We start from the raw sequence: 18,493 nt of genomic DNA on the forward strand, positions 1-18,493 counted from the left end.
TTATTTGGTAGGAAATAATAACTATCATTATACAATTACTAAGTGCTTGGCACTATAGCAGACATTAAATACATTTTACCTTGTTTAATGCTCATAGGACCAAAATATTATTTTTGAATCCCCATTTACAGATGAAGAAGCAGAGGTTCAAAGTTAAGGCAGTTAATGTGCTGGGATTCAGACCTAAATGTACCTGACTCTGAAACCTATGCTCTTATTTGTGATGTTACAGTGCCTTTCAAATGGGAACCATTGGAGGGTTTTAACCAAAGAAGGAAACAGTAAAAGGACCAGTACTTCCTGATCTCAAATACTGAGCTATCATACTCCCTGTAATCAGTTTAGGGTCCATGAGGGTTCGTAGGAAAAAAAAGTTGCAGATGAAACATCAAGATGGACAAGTTCAGGGATGCCCTTCTCCACCTACCCATAGGTCTTGTCTGTCACCAGGTAGAGACAGAAGGATCTGTAGGTTGAGGAGAGATCTATATCAAGCCACTGCTCTTAGCTTACAGGGGTTAATTGCTTGGAGCTAACTAGAACATGTTGTGTAGAAGGGCGCTTAACATAATGGAGACAACACTGAACTTCAAATCAGAACACCAAGGTTGTTCAAGAACTGGCTTTGCTACTTACTAGTCAAATGAGTTAGACTAGTCAAACCTCAGGCAATCCACTTCTCAACTGTAAAACAGGACTGCTCGGTGATAAATAAAATAAACAGTGTGAAAGCACTTTAAAAATTCTAAAGACCTGTGGGGAACTTTCCCCTTTTGTGCTGGCAGTGCCTGTCTCTCTAGGACCTGCAGATAAGGATATGTTCATCTGCTTCTGTGAAAATTTTAAATTTACCACTTTGACCTTGTCACTGCTTAGCGGCTGCCATTTGGGGTTTATTTTTCCTCGTGGTCCGTGCCTCAGCATCTCTTGGGGTCACCCTCGAACCCTCAATCCATTGTTACTCTGCCATGTTTCTTTGTCATGTGACCAGAGCACTAGCTCTGTGCTAAGTGTTTGGTGCATAATCCTTTCCCTCTTGCACACGGACCTCAACAAGCTCATACACACTCCTGAGAGCCTTTTGTAAGCTTCCTCCTTTGCCATACACAGCACCATACTCCAACTGGTGGTGTTTCTGTCCAAACACTGAGAAGCAGCAGGAGACAGCAGAGCATCTAACTGTCTCCTAGCAGTTTTATTATTCAATCTGGTGAACAGTGGACTTAGTTGTCTCTTTTCTTTGTCTTTTTATTCTAGACATACCCAAAGACTCATCTGCTGATCTTTCTAAGAAGGCCTTGGAGCTGGTGGAAGTCCACCCAACACACTTGTCCCACTGAAGACTAACTTGAAATGCTAGGCTGTGCCCCTGTGCATATGGATTAGGCAGGTGGCTGGCATGATCTGTGTTGATGGTCCCCAAGTCCATTATGAGGTCTTCTGACCCAAGTAACTCTAAAATCTACCTTTTTTTTTTTGAGACAGAGTCTCGCTCTGTCGCCCAGGCTGGAGTGCAGTGGCACGATCTCAGCTCACTGCGAGCTCTGCCTCCCTGGTTCACGGTGTTCTCCTGTCTCAGCCTCCCGAGTAGGTGGGACTACAGGCGCCCGCCACCACCACGCCTGACTAATTTTTTGTATTTTTAGTAGAGACGGGGTTTCACCATGTTAGCCAGGATGGTCTCGATCTCCTGACCTCGTGATCCGCCCGCCTCGGCCTTTCAAAGTGCTGGGATTACAGGTGTGAGCCACCGCGCCCAGCCTAAAATCTACTTTTAAATCTGGAGGGCACTATGAGGAGTTTCCACTAATTCAGCAATACTGGGCTCTTCCCATGGTTGTGAAGGCTCACAGGGTGCTTTTTGTATCTGGGTCTGGTTGGTTGTTGGTTACCATGTGGATGGGGCAGTGTTCCCTGATTGGATCATTTCATTTTGCTTGGGTCTGTGGCCACAGGCTGAGATCCCATTTACAACCAACCGTCTCCCAATTTCGTGCTGTTGATTAAAATAATAATAATACTGTGGTGTTCACAGCCGTTGCCTCCATAAGATAAAGGTCTCAAAGCGAATATTCTACAGGCGGTTCCTCGGCAGCACCAATGTCACACGCAACAGACAACACTTTTTCCAGCGTTCACTAAAAACTATGCATGTTGAGACTTAATGCCAAGAGTAGGTAGACTGAGGACTTATCTCCTTTCAGACACTCCCTCCCTCCACGTGGCTGCCACTCTGTCCCTCCTTCCTCCCTCCCAAACTCCATTTTCAATGCAGCTATGATATAGCAGTAGGCACCTCAAAAGTCCATGGGCATTGATCATCTTTAGTGTCCTTGACTGGGCACAAAAATCAGATGTTGTCATTCTTGAGGTGACTTTTAAACTGGAGTCTCAGGGAACAACATCCTCCCATCTGCTTACAGTTGGAAATTTCCAATTCTTTTTCAGCTGGCCTCCTAAATCCACAGTTAATGGGCTACTTGACGGCTAAATTTAATTTTAATCCTTCGTTCTCTTCCACAGAACAGGGGAACTGGATGGCCTGTCTGGCTCAGTGGTAAATGGGTCTTCTCTGCATGAAGCAGGACTTCGTCCACTTTTTTTGCCTCCAAGATTAATGTGCAGTCACTGCTCCCTTTGGCAGACTCCCCTTTCAGTTTAAAAAGAGGGAAGTTCTGTCAAGAAAGAAGTCCCATAGGCAACGCTGGAGGTTTGAGGGGACTGCCTCAGACACAGGCAGGGAGTGAAGAATAGGAGAAACAACCAACCAGGTTTAGGGTGAAATGTTTGTCTGTTGTTTCCATGCGGTGCTGAGCATGAGTGTGTATGAGCATTTTGGTGCTGAATAGCCACCTCTTCCTTACATGTGCACATTCTCACCTTCTAACCCACAAAATCCCACAAGCAAATCCAGAACCAGAGGACCATATTATCGAACTCCCAGCCTTAAACAATCCTCGCATCTCAGCCTCCCGACTTGCTGGAGTTACAGGCGTGAGCCACCACTCCCAGCTCGCAGAGGAACATATTCTCTGGCTCCTTAGGGTCCTTCCAAATCTAAAATTGTCCATGCCTGTGTATATAACTCTGCTGCCACAGCTAGTGCTGAATGCATTCAATGGACCTTATCCATCTCAGCGACTAGGGCAGAGTGTCAAGTGTCAGGAAAGTGACATACTTTAATGAAAAGAATGTAATAAAAGCTAATGTGGGAACTCCAGTTCCTTCTGGCATCAAGAAGGCAGATTGACTCATGTTTTTCATTTCTGGCTAAGGACTGAATAATGAAAGGCCAAGTGCGTCTGTGAGCCAAATCTCCTGAGTGCCAGGGAGTCCTGACCTCATCCCATGCCCTGCTACAACGGCAAATGGCAACAGGAAGTTTTGGCGTCAGCCGCCGGAGAGCCTGTATAACTGACTGATGCACAGGCCATCGTGAATTCTGAGGTGGAGGAGGAGATGGGAGCAAAATTGCTAGTTATTTTTCTATTAAACCATCTGTGCTGCTGCTGAGCAATTATAAGCCATGAGTTGACTGCTTAGAATCCAATCCAGGAGAGCTCACCTGCTCATGTGAATCGAGCTAGTCAAGTAACATGTTGTAGAGCAGTGGAAATGGAGAGGGTGAGGGTCCTGGGTTGGAGTGCAGGTGTCACACACAGAAAGACACACACGCACAGGTGTTCTGGTCCTCTCCTGCATTCTCCAGAGATTCTGTCCCTGTCCACCTGTTTGCCCAAGTCACTTCACTAAACATGAAAGACATGAAACATGAGGGTTCTGTGAGGTTCAGGAATGTAATCTGTGTAGTGGTTGCGTGACCTCCCTACAAGGCAGCTGACTTTGGTTGGGGAGCAGGGCCCCCCAAAGCAGGGGAATGTGCCTCATGTGCAGATCCCCAGAAATGCCAAGGCTGTAACCATCTTTGCCTTCCCTCCAGGAGGCCGGGAAGCAGCAGAGATGGCAACAGGGTGTGTGGAAACTGGGCAAAGCGGTTTCTGGTCCTTTCACATAAAATCACACAAAAGAATCCCTCTTCTTTGGAAAGAAAAAGATAAAAGAGGAAGGTTTCATAGATCCAGCCACTCACCAGACTTTTCTTGAAACCTCAAAGTACAGAAGGCACAGCTGCGGACATTTATAGTCAGCAAACACTCTGTCTCCATGTGGCCCAGAAAGCAGGCGTTGTGAGGACAGTGGAATAATGAAGCCCTGAACCCAACCTTTGCCAAAACTCTGCCCACCTCCCTGCAGGGACGCTGAGCTTAAGGAATGAGACCTGAGTGTTCTTATAAATGCCTTATAATGTAAAAGTGAATTGGAAAGACCAGAAAAGTTGCAATGTGGGTATCTTTCCATTTATTTTTTTATCCACTGCTCTGCCCACACTTAAAATAAATCCAAGAAGAAAAATAAATAAATGAAAAAATCCCCTTCCCTTCCTCCTCAAAAGTCAATAAAGTTCCCCAACGGAATTTTCCAGGTTTACATTATAAACATTCCCTTAACTTGATGTATGCAGCTGTGGAGAACAGTCTTCTCTTCAGCCACTGCATAAACAACATATATGCTTGTAGAAAACATACATGGTGGCAGGCACACGCCTCGGCAGGAGGGCTCAGGGGACACCGCAGCTTTCTTTGAGAATTCAGCTAGAGGTCATTCCCCCCACTTGGTGAGGGGCTTTGCTCCTGGGGGTTGGACCAGGGTCTGAGAAGGCTCTGGCTGGGTGGTGGAAGGAATGCCATGTCAGCCCTGGTTTCTGAGGAGCCACAGAAAGATGCTACCATGGCAACCACCATCAGTAGCTCAAGTCGATTAAGCAATAGGCTTCACAGAGGCCTCCTCAGTAAGTCATGGTTCAATTTTAAGAAAGAGAGAAAGAGACTGGGACAGGAATAAGGTTATTTGAATGGTGGACATTATGGGGCAAATATATGGGATATGATAACGAAAGTTGTAAACACAAGGAGAGAGATACTTGACAAGCCTGCAGACAACCCCACATTTGGCTTTCTGCTGGCCTGAGCCCCTGATCATGAGGGACATAGGCTCAGTGACTTGTTTCACTCTCTGTCTCAGGCCAGGTCCTCTCTCTGCTGGCAGGCAGGACTCTGGCTAACTCCACCAAAGTGATGGGAGAGCTGAATTCTCTGGTGCCATTAATGAGGAAAGGAACAGGACAGAGTTTGAAAGCATGGGTGCATGAGCAAAAGAAAGCATTACCTGGACCTCGCTCAGCAAATGTGACGAAGGCCAGAGGAGGGGGAGTGGGAGCCTGCTCCATGAGCAGAGAAAGGGGAGAGGGAATGGGCATGGCAAGCTTGGAAAGTTGAAGGCAAAAGAGAAAATGGATGGAGAAGGGTGAGCAAGTACCATCTATGTTTCGGAGAAAACGAAGGGAGAGTTCAAGAAGTGACATGACTAAAAGCAAGTGATGGATCATAACTCTCAATCCATCACACAAGTATGGACCCCAGAACCAGGGGGTTCCTGGGGGCCCCTGCACTGTACCTGGTCTGAGGAACAACAGAGAGGCTTCGGCTCCGGGGCTGTTAAGGCTTCCCCTGCCACCAGCACCAAAGCCACCACTGCCACGTTTCAAAGGGCACAAAGAAAGAACAAGACAGATGACAGCTCTACTGAACATCATCACTGCTCTGGGTCTGAGGAGAGATGTCTGGACTGTGGACAATGGGCAGGCATGCAGGAGCTTCCTCTAAAACACACCTCCTCCCACACTGGCACCAAAACGCCAGCCTGGTTACCAGGCACACAGGCATAGGCGAGGGGGGTGTATATGTATAAAACAACTAGGTCTTGGGCCAGCCTGCACACATCTATCTGTATACATTGCGCATCAATACATATTTGCTCCTATATTTGGATTTCATGATGTGATAAGAGAATGGAAGGATGAGGAGGGGAATTAACAAGTATTGATTGTTCACACTACATCAGGTCCTGTCCTAAGCACTTTACACACATTATTTTATCTGCATTTCAGAGATGAGAACTGAGGTTAGGAGGGTTAATATTTTGCTGTGTGGCTCAAGGACACAAAGCTGGAAAGTAGAGGGGCTGGGATTCAAACAAGGGCCCATCTGGTTCCACAGCCCAACCTTTCCTGCCACTCTGTCCTGTTACGCCAGTGGGTTCTGTTCTTCCTAAAGATGGGGTGGGTTCTTTCCTATATGCTTCTATCTCCTTGTTCTTTATACTTCAAAGGGAGACACATGATTTTTAGAGATCAAAATAAGAACGATACAGTGGATAATCTATGCAAATGAATTAGTAAAATGAAAAGGGAACTTGACCTTTTAAAAACCTAAGGATAATATTTATCTCTAACAAAAAATGTGGGTCTCCTTAGGGCAAAAGCAGACTTTAATCCATCTTTCCAAGAAGATGGAAGAGGAGCTGGAAGTCCCTCTGATGGAGCCAGAGCTGCCTTTCCTTTCATTGTACCACGAGAATCCAGACAGGGCCCAGATGCTTGAGAAAATACCCCATGTTTCTGTAAAATTTCCTCAAGAACAGTCCAGTCACACGTGACAGAAAGCTTTCTTTTTGTGGGAGGCAAAAGTGACTGCACAATGGAATTAACATGTGCACAAGGGGACAAGGGACACTGGAGTTACTTTGATCACCAGCCCATTTCAGGGTCACAAACTATGCCCAACATGGTTTTCTTTTGTAGGGTCTCTCATGACTGAGGGAGCACAGTCCACTCATGTCACAGTCTTGTGGCTGACGGAGCACAGTCCACTTGCAGGTTCTGGGAGATCCTACACTTCTAGCACAGCTGGGCGTGTACCTTGTACCTCTCCTTAAGACATAATCCTCCACTATCCCCACCCCACCAGGCCACTTGAGAAACATCTTGTAATTCTCATCCCACCTATTTTTCTGCCGGAAAGGATAAGAGACGGAAGCTGACAGTGCTTGAGGAGAAGCTTGAGGAGAAGCACTGTCAGCTTCCCTTTCTTTTTTTTTTTTTGAGACAGAGTCTCGCTGTGTCGCCCAGGCTGGAGTGCAGTGGCGCAATCTCAGCTCACTGCAAGCTCCACCTCCCTGGTTCACACCATTCTCCTGCCTCAGTCTCCCAAGTAACTGGGACCACAGGTGCCCACCACCATGCCTGGCTATTTTTTTGTATTTTTAGTAGAGATGGGGTTTCACCGTGTTAGCCAGGATGGTCTCGATCTCCTGACCTTGTGATCCGCCTGCCTCGGCCTCCCAAAGTGCTGGGATTACAGGCGTGAGCCATCGCGCCCGGCCCAGCTTCCCTGTCTTTCTAAACATTTAGAAGGGCAAACCCTTCCAATGGTGATCTCTTTCTAAACACTTGGAAGGGCAAACCCTTGGAGGGAAAACCACTCAGAAGGGTAAATGTATGAAGACATTGTGTTCCTTTCGCAGCTGCCATCAATGACTCAATGACAGCAGCTCCTGAAAGCTCTCCTGCCTCGCCACACGGTGTAGCTAGCCTTGCTGAGGCTAAAGATGAGGCTTCCACTTGTACTCAGAGAGACTTGAGGGATGGCTCTGAGAATTCTGTTATGCATCCTGGAAGAGGCTGAAGCTGCTCAGGGTGAACAAGGTACAGACAGAACCCCAAGGCTGTCATTCATCCTTCTGGGGCACTCTATACACCAGGTTAGGAAAAAGACCCTGAAAGCATCCCATTTCCTAGTTACACCCAGGAGGGCTAGAAGAGCCCTTTCCTTGGCTAGATTCCACAGGAAATGTCAGAATGTGATTGAAAACTGTCTAGAGTTGGATCCATGTGTGGGGGAAAAAAAATCCCACAAATATAATGAACATGATTTAGTTGCCTGAATGGTTTAAGGCTGTTTTCCTAAGGACATTATCAAGGAAAATTTGGAAAGCCTTTCCTTTTGGAGATTAAACATATTATTAGGTGTGTGCGAAAGCATGGTTCTTGCATCCCCGGAAGAGCTCTCATTTACACCTGCTATGAACAGAAAACCTCACCATGCCTAGGATTCCGTGATCCTCAACTTTGCACTACCCTCTGCATCTTTCTTTCAAGCTGCTTCCTTGATTGACACACTCAAGAAAGAAAGGGCCCATAAGCTGTTCTTGGGTCTATTGCTAAATGCATGGAAGCACTGTCCACACTGTGAGTGCCTGCCCATGCTTACTCGTTTCCAGGAAAGGAATTCCCAGGGCCTCTGACTTCTCCCTCCTGACGCTCCCTACTCCTGCTTCCCCCATTCTGCCAGTCAGGTCACATGAGCTGGAGCTGCAAGGTGCTCAGGAGCTCTGCTGAGGGTGACTGGGGAGCAGATTTCCCGGAGGGGCATTCTTTGGCATCACCCTGAATGTTGCATTTCTGAAAAGGGCTTCAAATCAACTGGAGTCTCCAGGAAGAGGGGAAGGAAGGGAATCAAATAAGAAAAGAGTCACTTACGCCAGAGCAAAGGCCACCAATGCGCCAACGACCACCACAAAGTCCAGGATGTTCCACAGGTCTCGGAAGTAGGACCCATCCTGCAGGATCAAGCCTTGGTCTATCATCTGCAGAAGAAGGATATGAACAGCCACAATGAGCCCAGAAGGTGTGGGCAACACTTGACCTGAGCTCTGTTCATCGTGGCAATGCCTCCACTGCTACCATCTCCACAACCAACCCTACGCTAGGACCTGGAGAATGACAGCGTAGGTCCAGCAGGCTTTCTCCACATGACTGAGTCCTGAAGCCCCCATCTCATAGTCACCCAGGGTTCACTAGACTCCTTGGTTTTCACAGAACCCTGCCACATTCCTCCTTTCATTTATGGCTCAGAGCACTGGGCATTGCCACATATGCACAGATGGGTAAAATCCTGGATGGATGAGGCTGGGAACAAGACAGACTATGGGGTGTTATGATGGCTGGGACTAGATGAAGCCCAGGAAGACTCATCTCTACCTAGCCCTTTGCCTTGGCATACACCCAGGCTCAGCCAGGACAAGCACTGGGGAGGAGAGTGCTGGCCCCAAGCCTGCCTGCACACCTGTTGCCTGCCTCCTACTTGGGCCATGTCCACAGGCCTGCACCAGTACAAACATAACCATGCAGCCGTGTCTTGCTGAGACAGATTTTTTCAGGATTCTGAGGCCAGAGAAGGGGCGGCAGAAGCTCTACTGAGGGCTGCCATTGGCTGGTAGGTGGTAACTCTGAGGAAAGGCTCTAGCCTAAGGAGCAGACAGGTGACCTATCTAAACCCAAGACCCCAGGTTTTCTCTAGAAGTTTTTACCTTTATAACCATCTCAAAGGTGAACACGCCCGTGAACACATAGTCAAAATACCTCAGGACCTGAAAGACATATATGGCAGAAGGAAATGACCATGTGTGGTCAACAGGCTACTACACGCACTCCCACCTGCCAGGACACATGCACTCGTGCCTGCCCACCCCGGCCTTCACCCACTGCACCCTCAAAACAAAGGCTTGGAATTAGAGCCACTAGCTAGACTGAGAGAAATGCCAGAAGGAGGGGCATGGGCCCTGCTGGAGCCATGTGACCCAGTGGCCACTCCTTGGCTGTTCCCTCTCGTTGGCCAGAACTTAACTTTTTGGGTCTGAATTGTCCATATACCTGTCCCTCAGTTCTGGCTCGGGACCTGAAATCCTTGTCAGCTCCTGTCCTCCTCGTGTCCCTCATGTCTCCTGACATATACCCGTGGGACCCCCAGGAGAGGCCTTGGCCCCCTGTGGTGGAGCTGCAGCTGCCAGCTTCACACACACCATCCATGACCCTACATTAGACCCACATCCAAGCCCATGGGTGGCTGCAGAGCCTCGCAGAGCCCTGGCCGGTTTGAGGCAGAGCCTTGCAGTGTGTTGGGCTTGGAAGGGGCTTGTCTGGGAATGGTTCATACTTAGCCCTGAGGAACAGGAGTGGGCAATTTCCAATCCTTGCTCATTCCCCAGAAACCTTGCTACCATCTCGGTTCACCTCCAGAGCTGGGATGGGGTGAGCACCAGAGTACTACGGAGGCTGACACATGGTCCCTGTGCACCCACTTTGTTGCGCTCTGAGTTGGTCAGGACGGGGTCCTCTGCCGCCAGGGCGATGCTGCTGGCTGCAATCACCAGGAGGATGCACATCTCAAAGTAGCGCAGGTTCACGATGTAGTGGCAGGCCCTCCGGATCCTGCGGGCAGTGGAGCACGGCTGAGCTGGCCCACTCCCCACTACACCCATGCCCTTACTCCTCACTCCCACATACACATATCGGCCCCTTCCAGACAGCCAGGCCCTTGCCAAAGGAAGCCGCCAGGGAGAGCAATTTAATTTCTCAGCCACCACCCTTGATTTAAAGCCCCAGTGGAAGAAGGTAATCAGATTGGTTAGAGGCTGCAGCACGCAAGCCAAGATACATTATCTGCAGGCACGTCTGAGCCATGGGGAGCAGCCAGCATCAGCCTACCAACTCAGGGCGGCTGCACAGCACCCTCTGCTGTATCTTGATGTCTACTCTCCCACTCTAAGGAAACTGGGACATCCCAAGGAAATTACAAAGAACCAAGAAACATAAAAATAGATCTTGATTCTAAGATCCTGACGAAAGCAGTAATGAGTTTTCATGAGCCCCAGGTTATTCTGGTTAAAGTAACTGTATTCTATATTCTGCATTCTAGTCATGGATGGCTCACATGCCTTAACCCAGGTTGCCCTCTTCCCGGAGCCCTGCTGGAACGCTCTTCCCAAATTCCATCTTTCCTGAATCTAACCTTCCAGACTCCGCTCTGTCACGCCCACTTCATGTCCCTGCCTCTGCTCTGAGTAGCATGCTCAGAGCAGACCATTTCAAAACTCCACATGGAGAGCAGTGTGACCAAAACTCTCAACTCAAACAGGTGATCTGGTCATTCTAGGCTCCACATTCTTGGCTCTATCCACTTCTGGAATATTCGGTGACACAATCTCATGTAGATTTCCTTCCTTTCTCCATGCTACCTACTGACCAAAGACTGGTAAAGAGTTCCTTTCTGATGACATGTCTCATGCTCTCCTGTCTGACGTTACTCTTTCGGCTACGGGCAGAGTTCAGAGGCTGTGTAACTTACCAACCCACCTCACTTAGTGGGCACCCCAGATGCTCAATGTCTGACCATGCCCCACCAGGGAGGCTTAAGAAGATGGCTGGGCCCCCATCCTTCCTCTCCCCTTCACCCTGCCCTGCCTCACACCTGGCCATTTACCCTAGCACCAAAGAGGGAGCAACGCGAGGGTGGCTTACGGGTTGGTGGTGCTGAAGATGAACATTGAGCTGTGAGGCACCATGGCTTTGCCTGTCTCACGCTTCTCCTTCTTCTGCTTTTTATTCTCCACCTCCTCATCATCCTCTCTGATCTCTGCCTCCTTCAAGGGACTGGCTTCCCCATCCGTCTTGTTGCTAACTACAAGAGGAACACATTGAAATCTTCAGAAACCATGCAGCATGTGAAACTGGCACCATTTGTGTTTAGTTGGGGATGAAAGGAGAGGAGGAGAAAGGGCTCCAGGGACATCCCTAACAAATGTGCCCTGCAGGCATTGGGGGTATTTACTACCTGACATTGAGTTAAACTCTTCTCTTCTTATTTCACCCTCCCCAGATGTTATGAGAAATAACCTTTTATGTCATATAAATGACGATGATCATGTTTCCCCTTTTAAGGTTGAACTTTTAGAGTCTGATAAACAACGTAGTATTTCTGTTATAAAATTTACAAGGTTTAGATTTTACATCTAAACTCTGGATTCTTTGTACATATTCACTTACTGAATTTTCCCATGGTATACCCCGAGTGGCATGTATTATTACTCCCATGATACAGATGGGAAAACTAAAGTTCTGGCAATTTAAGTACCTTTCCTAAGGTCATAAAGCTAGTATGGGTTCCTGATTTAAAATCCTATTGCCTTTCAGTGAATGACCCTGCAATGGAAGATTTCAATAAAGCATGACTCTGTTTGCAGCAGCCTTTCTGGCTGTGCTTTTTTTTTGGCCATGATTAATGTAGAAATGAGAATGTAATAATCATGTGAGTATAGGTTCATGACTGCATCCCAGGATTGGGAGGACGAAGGAGCCAGAGGTCGAGGGGAGCTCTCAGCTGCTGCTGCTGTTTCCATACTCAAGACATGGTATAGGTTAAACTGGCAGGAGGCTGAAGCTGTCACAGCGGGGAAAGGGCCCCACTGCTCCCTGCTCATTGAATGACTCCACCCTGGAACCCTGTGTCAGCAGTGGATCCTGGTGGTCCTGGCCCATGCCAGGGCTTCCTCCTAAAGAGTCAGTCATAAGAAGTATCCAAAAGCCTTCCTATCACATGCTTTTACCTATGACCAAGACCAAAGAGTAGCTCTGGAATTAGAACAGAGGGAGAGTAAAGCTTTATGTTCTTTCTCATAAAAGAAGGCCCAAAACACTTCTTACATATTAAAGCAAACAAACACCAAAAGAGCTGTGGGTCTGGGATCCTGAGACATGCCCAAGTCAACTGAAGCACGCCACTGGACATGGGAGACTGCACCTTCTGAAGCAGTAGTGGCATGTTGACTGTAGAGAACATGCAGAAATGGGGAGGGAGCATGGAAGAAAAACAGGGAGGGGGAAGACTGTCATGTGAAAGAGTAAATACAGAAAAAGTAAGAGGAAAACATCAAAGCGGGAACCCTGTGGTCACAATTCAGTGATCTTGGGACGGCAGGTGGGATTAATGCGGGGACAGCATGAGGCCAGAGCAGCCATGGGGTATGGGGTCAGGGCAAGGATAGGGTGTGGAATTAATAACGCAGGGATGAGGTGTGGGGTCAGGGCAGGGATGGGGTATGGGGTCAGGGCAAGGATAAGGGGTGGGATGAATACAGGGATGGGATGTAGGGTCAGGGCAGGGGTGGAGAAGTGTTTTTTGGTTTGTTTGTTCGTTTTGCTGTGTTTCCCTTTAGGACATCAATAATTAACATTTGTTGCCTAAGGGAACTGTGATGGGGAGAACTTGTGACTAACAGCTCCTAGGAGAAAAAGAGTTGGTAAGAGCAATAGAATCATATAAAATATTAGTACAGGGAACGGCCTCAGAGATCATCTAGTACAACGCTCTCACTTTACAGACGACAAACTGAGGCCTCAAGAGACACAGAGGTTTTTCGAAGGTCACTCAGTGAGCAGAGCCATGGTCCACTCCATCAGAGGCTCCCTAACTTGCTGGGGCAGCAGAGCACCTGGGAGACCCCAGAGAACACCATCAAATATTCATACACCAAAGCAAATAGCTGAATATCTCACTGGGCACAAAGTCACATGTGATCACTCTGAAGACTTGAGTGTGGTCACAGGAACCAAAAGCTTGGGGAAATTTTATGGGAAAAATTTAAGATGAAGAGAATGCTGGCTTATTTTTTTTCTGCACACGGGGAGAAAACTGTCACTCATTTTTACTTCTTGAAGGATGATTTACTCCTCCTGGTGGTGCTTTCCATGTGGCTTTATTGGAAGGGCCCCAGCCCCAGACAGGATAGGAGGTGGGGTTGGAGGGGAAACGGGACTGCGCTCTCACTGTGCACCACAGTTGAGTCCACCAAGGGGCCCACGTCGGGGATGGCGACGGTGACGCTGGTGCTCTCGGTGGTGGCCTTGTCCGTGTTGGCCGTGATGCAGGAGAGGTCGGGCTCACTCTGGCTGATGACCCGGCCCATGTCTAGCTGCACATCCCCCAGCAGGGCCTGCTCACTGCTACCTTCCGGCTCCTGCTCCGTCGGCACCATGTCCTTCCCCACTTCCAGCTCAGGATGGGGCAGGACTAAGGGGGCATTAGCCTCATCAAGGCCTCCTGCCAGCCCGGAGCCTCTGGACACCATCAGACTGTTGGTCCTGTGGAGAGAGGAGGAGAGAGCTGGTGCTCAGATGCTGTCCCCAAATGGCGGGTGTGCCTGGCACGAGGGGAAGGTGGGGAAGCTCAGGCAGCCTGGAAGGCACAAAGCCACCACCGCCTTCCACCCCACCCAGCCAGGCAGAGAGGTGCTAAGACCCACACGCCATGGTCACTGCCTTACTCCTGTCCTTCTATCCACGACCCACTTCCAACAGGCCCTCGTTTTCAGCGGGACAGAGCCCACTGCCTGTTATATTTATTCATACCTCACAAAGTGTGTGTCAGCATAATTTCCATTTTATAAAAGGGGAAACTGGAGCTCAGAAAGGCTTATATTGAGGAATGCCTAACAGCAGCCTGTGCGCTGTCCATCTGGGACCCCGTGACTCACTCACCTCCTTAAATCCTGGGCTCTCTCTTCTTGGATCGTTGGCTCCTTGGCACCATGGTTGCCCCTGAGCTCAGGGTCCTTCTCCCCTTCAGTGGGCATGGCTTCATCCAGACTGCGTTCCTGGCTAGCAGACCTGCTCCGAGAGGCTGAGGAGGACTCCTTGCCTTCCGTCCTGACGCGGCGATGCCGGCTGCGCCGCTGGCTCTGCCTGTGCCTGGCCCGGTCCTCAAAGGTCACCACAGCCTCTCCTCCCCCCGCCTCCTGCTGAGTCGGGTCACAGTTCCCATGACAGGGCCTGGCCAGCCACGGCGGCTCCCGCTGGCCCAGGGACAAGGGGGTCCTCTGGTTGTCCAGGGCACTGGATCGGTCACCTCCATCCCCCTTGAGGGACCCCCCACGGCTGATGCGCTCCTCCTCGAACTTCTCCAGGGCCAGGCCCAGGGCCAGGCCCTCGATGGCCCTGGGTCTCCGATAAAGGCTGGAGTGGGTGTTGAGTGGGTTGAGGGAGCTGAGTGGGTTGAGCGGGTTCATGGACGGCGCCTCCTCCCTGTTGAGGGCCTCCTGGCTGGACATCTGCATGTGCTTCCTCAGCTGGCTGGTGCGCTGCTCCCACACAGACATGTGGTGCCGGCGCCTCCGCTCCCTCCTGCCAAGGGGAAAGGGCAGGGCTGTGGTCAGAGCCTGAAAGCTGCAGGCAGGGAGGGTGGCCGCAGGGGCCATGTGAGAGGGCGGGACACATGGTGGGGGCAAATGGGAGCGCCCAGGACCTGCAGACAGGAAGCACAGAAAGATGCGAGGAGCAGGCGGGCCACACGTGAGGAGCTCATCGGGCAGGTGCCTCCCAGCCTGGGCACTTTCCACTCCAATCCCTGCTTTGCAGTAACTGAGGGGTGGGTAGGCATCAGCCCTGGGAGGGGTTCCAAGTCCCCAGGGCCTGCTGGGGCAGCAGTCCACAGGCTTACCACGTCTTCACTCCCCTGCTCTCCTTGCTTTCAGGGCGTCTGCTTGTACACACTCAATGGCCCTTGATTCAAGGTCAAAGGTCTTTCCTCCTCCTCTCCCCCTCAATCTCCCTTCCCTCTCAGGTTACAGCCTGGGACAATGAGGGCTGAAATGGTCAGATACCATTGAAGGGTGAGAAGAGTGCCAGGCAGACTTATTACAAAAAGTCTTGATACCACCCTCAAAAGTGAGAGTGCTACGAGTCTCTTTCACAATAGCTAATAAAAGCCACAGAAGGCTAAGTGCAGAGACCACCAGCAGCTCATACTCAAAACTGAGATTGAGCATTTCAGCCCAGGGGCCTAGAGGAGCAATGACGGGGCAGCAGAAACACATGAACACAAATGCAGGAGAGCACACGGGAGAGGGCTTGCTGGGCGGACGGGGAGTCACCTCCTCCCCACGCCTGTGCCTGTGGGCGCACACCTACAAACCGTGAAGGGGACACGCAGATGTACCCACACGCACCCTCACTGAGGCCCACACATAGCTGTACACAACTGCCTACGTGAGAGGTACACCCACCAACACTAACACAACATATACTCATTCACAGGCCAGACTGAAGAGTGAAAAACACACAGGTCACATACGTAGACACACACTGATATAAGCACATGTTGAGAGGTGCAGAGGGCATATCCACAGATCATGTGAACAGAACACACACACACACACCAAGCCTCACACTGACATGCACACCCAGTGCCACTTTGTCTATGGCAAGGACAACGACACATTGTCCCACACCCACACGTAACCACTCACAAACACGCAAACTGGTACACACATACAGGTGGCTGCTGCGTGGCTCCCACATCGACATGTGGTGTCTTCTCCTTCTGTCTCTTCTGGGGAAGAAAAACGAACAGGTTCAGTTCACCCCAACCTCTAGGAACCTCAAGCCCCAGAGCCACCAGCAGATTTCTGGAGGGGGACACAGAGTCCTCTGCGTGGCCATCGGGTCTCCATGTGCCTGCTTGCCTTCTGTAGACTCCCCATGTTCGACTCTCCAATGCAGTGACTTTCAGTTCCTTGCTATGTGCAAATACATGGATCTAGGTTTTGAAGCACACATGCAGAGCCACACAGGCTATGCCATTTCACACGATCCACAGCTCCAGATGCTCAAACACCATGCCCCACAGGCACGCAAACTTCCACCTACACATCCTTCAGATTCCTATTTTGGAAATCCAGTAGATGTTGCTGAGTAGTTTTCTTCCCCTCCCCCGAGTCATTTCTAGGGCTAGCATAGCACATTCATTGGGTGTGGCTCCCCAGCTCATGAGTCCTGTAGCAGACCCTGACCCAGCTTCACAAAACATGCAGGGGAGCAAGTGCTCTGCCATGCATGATGTCAAGGCTACAAAGTGGTCCATGGTCAGAGGCAGCACCATCTTTCCATAGGCCACCATCCATGTACTCCAGGATATGAGCAGTGACCTCTGCCTATGAGCAATGCAGAGGCCCTGGCCATAGGCCCTGTTCTATGTTCGGCAGGGCAGAGCACAATATTGACCTTCTAAGCCTTGTAGAGAGAAAACTCTCTTTCATATGCATATTGTGTTCTTACAAACACAAGGTTAGAATGGCGACGTATTAACTGTGCCCACAGAAAGAGACGGGACGCCTAGTAAATAAGCTGTCAGCACAGGGTCAATGCTCAGCTAGAGGATGATACATCTGGGCTATCCTTGCAGTAAGCCTGCCCCAGTTACTGGCCTGATGAACTCAGTCCAGCCCGATGGGCCCTGCTTGGACCTGGGATGTTGGCAAATGCTGTTCCTCTCCTGATAAAGCTGATGCCCACCCACGGAGAACATGCTAGGCAAATTAATCCCCATCAACTACCATCTTTCACATGTCTGCAGAAGAGCCCCCACCCTCTGAGGGAGCAGAGGCAGTTGGTCTGAGGCCCACTCTGGGTGTATGGAAGATGCACAGTGCACATGTGTGTGGCTGCCCAGGAGCACCCACTGATGCAGACATCATTGTGGAGAAGCCTGTGAGCTCCTCAACTGAATACATCCCTCAGCATCAGTGGTCTGCAATGCAACAAGGCACAGGTGGGGGCAGGAGAGCCAAGAAGCATGGGTAGATACAAAAGTAGAAGCATACGCTCTAGACAGGCAGCATGCACACCTGCTAGGAAAAGCACATCACACCATCTATTTGCAAATTCTCAAATATTCAAATACCCGCTATCCAGAAGCATGTGTGTAAGAGTGTATGTACGTGGAAGGATTCTCTCTCTCACACACACAAGCATGGGCATTCTCTCTACTCACATATGCACAGATTCAAACTTACATTCATACCTAAAATCATACAGAGAAGCATCCACATGTCTCCAACTCATATGAATGAGACCTTGTGTACACCCCACAATAGCCTTGTGGGATAGGAAGGGCAGGTGGCATTCTTCTCATTTCAAAGATGAGGCAACAGAGGTTCTGAGATCGGAGTGGTTGTCTCTCTGAGATCACAGAGTATATTAGTGAGAGAAATATAACTAGCACTCAGGCACTTTGGTTTTTAACAGTGCTTCTTCTGTGTTTCCCCATGGACAGCCATGTTTGCACTTAAAGTGTAGTCCGAAATCAGCAGTTTCGCCTTAACACCCAAGCAGGGCATGAACACCTGAGCAAGGCATACACGACTGAGCAGAGCACACACACCTGAGCAGTGTATGCACACTGGTGCAGGGCACACACACCTGTGCAGGGCACATACACCTGAGCAGTGTACACACATCTGTGCAGGGCACACACACCTGTGCAGAGCGCACACACACCTGAGCAGGGCACATACACCTGAGCAGTGTACACACATCTGTGCAGGGCACACACAGCTGAGCAGGGCACACACACCCGAGCAAAATGCACACACACCTGAGCAGTGTACACACATCTGTGCAGGGCACACACACCTGTGCAGAGCGCACACACACCTGAGCAGGGCACATACACCTGAGCAGTGTACACACATCTGTGCAGGGCACACACAGCTGAGCAGGGCACACACACCCGAGCAAAATGCACACACACCTGAGCAGGGCACACACACCCGAGTAGGGCACATACATCTGAGCAATGTACACACATCTGTGCAGGGCACACACAGCTGAGCAGGGCACACACACCCGAGCAAAATGCACACACACCTGAGCAGGGCACACACACCTGAGCAGTGTACACACATCTGTGCAGGGCACACACAC

General features: G+C 49.9%; 1 protein-coding gene across 4 annotated transcripts in view; it reads right to left on the reverse strand.

Annotated features, from left to right (window-relative positions):
- The window catches only part of CACNA1E (calcium voltage-gated channel subunit alpha1 E), a 332,987-nt gene that overhangs the window by 60,680 nt on the left and 253,814 nt on the right, over positions 1 to 18,493 (reverse strand). For 2 of the 4 annotated variants that reach the window (XM_050766044.1, XM_050766028.1), the window contains exons 19-25: positions 16,065 to 16,121; positions 14,273 to 14,914; positions 13,563 to 13,876; positions 11,258 to 11,417; positions 10,039 to 10,168; positions 9,268 to 9,327; positions 8,438 to 8,544 (exon numbers count right to left, since the gene is read on the reverse strand). In XM_050766044.1, coding sequence (XP_050622001.1) covers positions 8,438 to 8,544; positions 9,268 to 9,327; positions 10,039 to 10,168; positions 11,258 to 11,417; positions 13,563 to 13,876; positions 14,273 to 14,914; positions 16,065 to 16,121 — 1,470 coding nt within the window. The remainder of the gene's footprint in view (positions 1 to 8,437; positions 8,545 to 9,267; positions 9,328 to 10,038; positions 10,169 to 11,257; positions 11,418 to 13,562; positions 13,877 to 14,272; positions 14,915 to 16,064; positions 16,122 to 18,493) is intronic. The other 2 variants (XM_050766055.1, XM_050766034.1) reach the window with 1 other exon arrangement.

The sequence above is a fragment of the Macaca thibetana genome, chromosome 1 (genome assembly GCF_024542745.1).
Source record: "Macaca thibetana thibetana isolate TM-01 chromosome 1, ASM2454274v1, whole genome shotgun sequence".
NCBI classification, from domain to species: Eukaryota; Metazoa; Chordata; class Mammalia; order Primates; family Cercopithecidae; genus Macaca; species Macaca thibetana.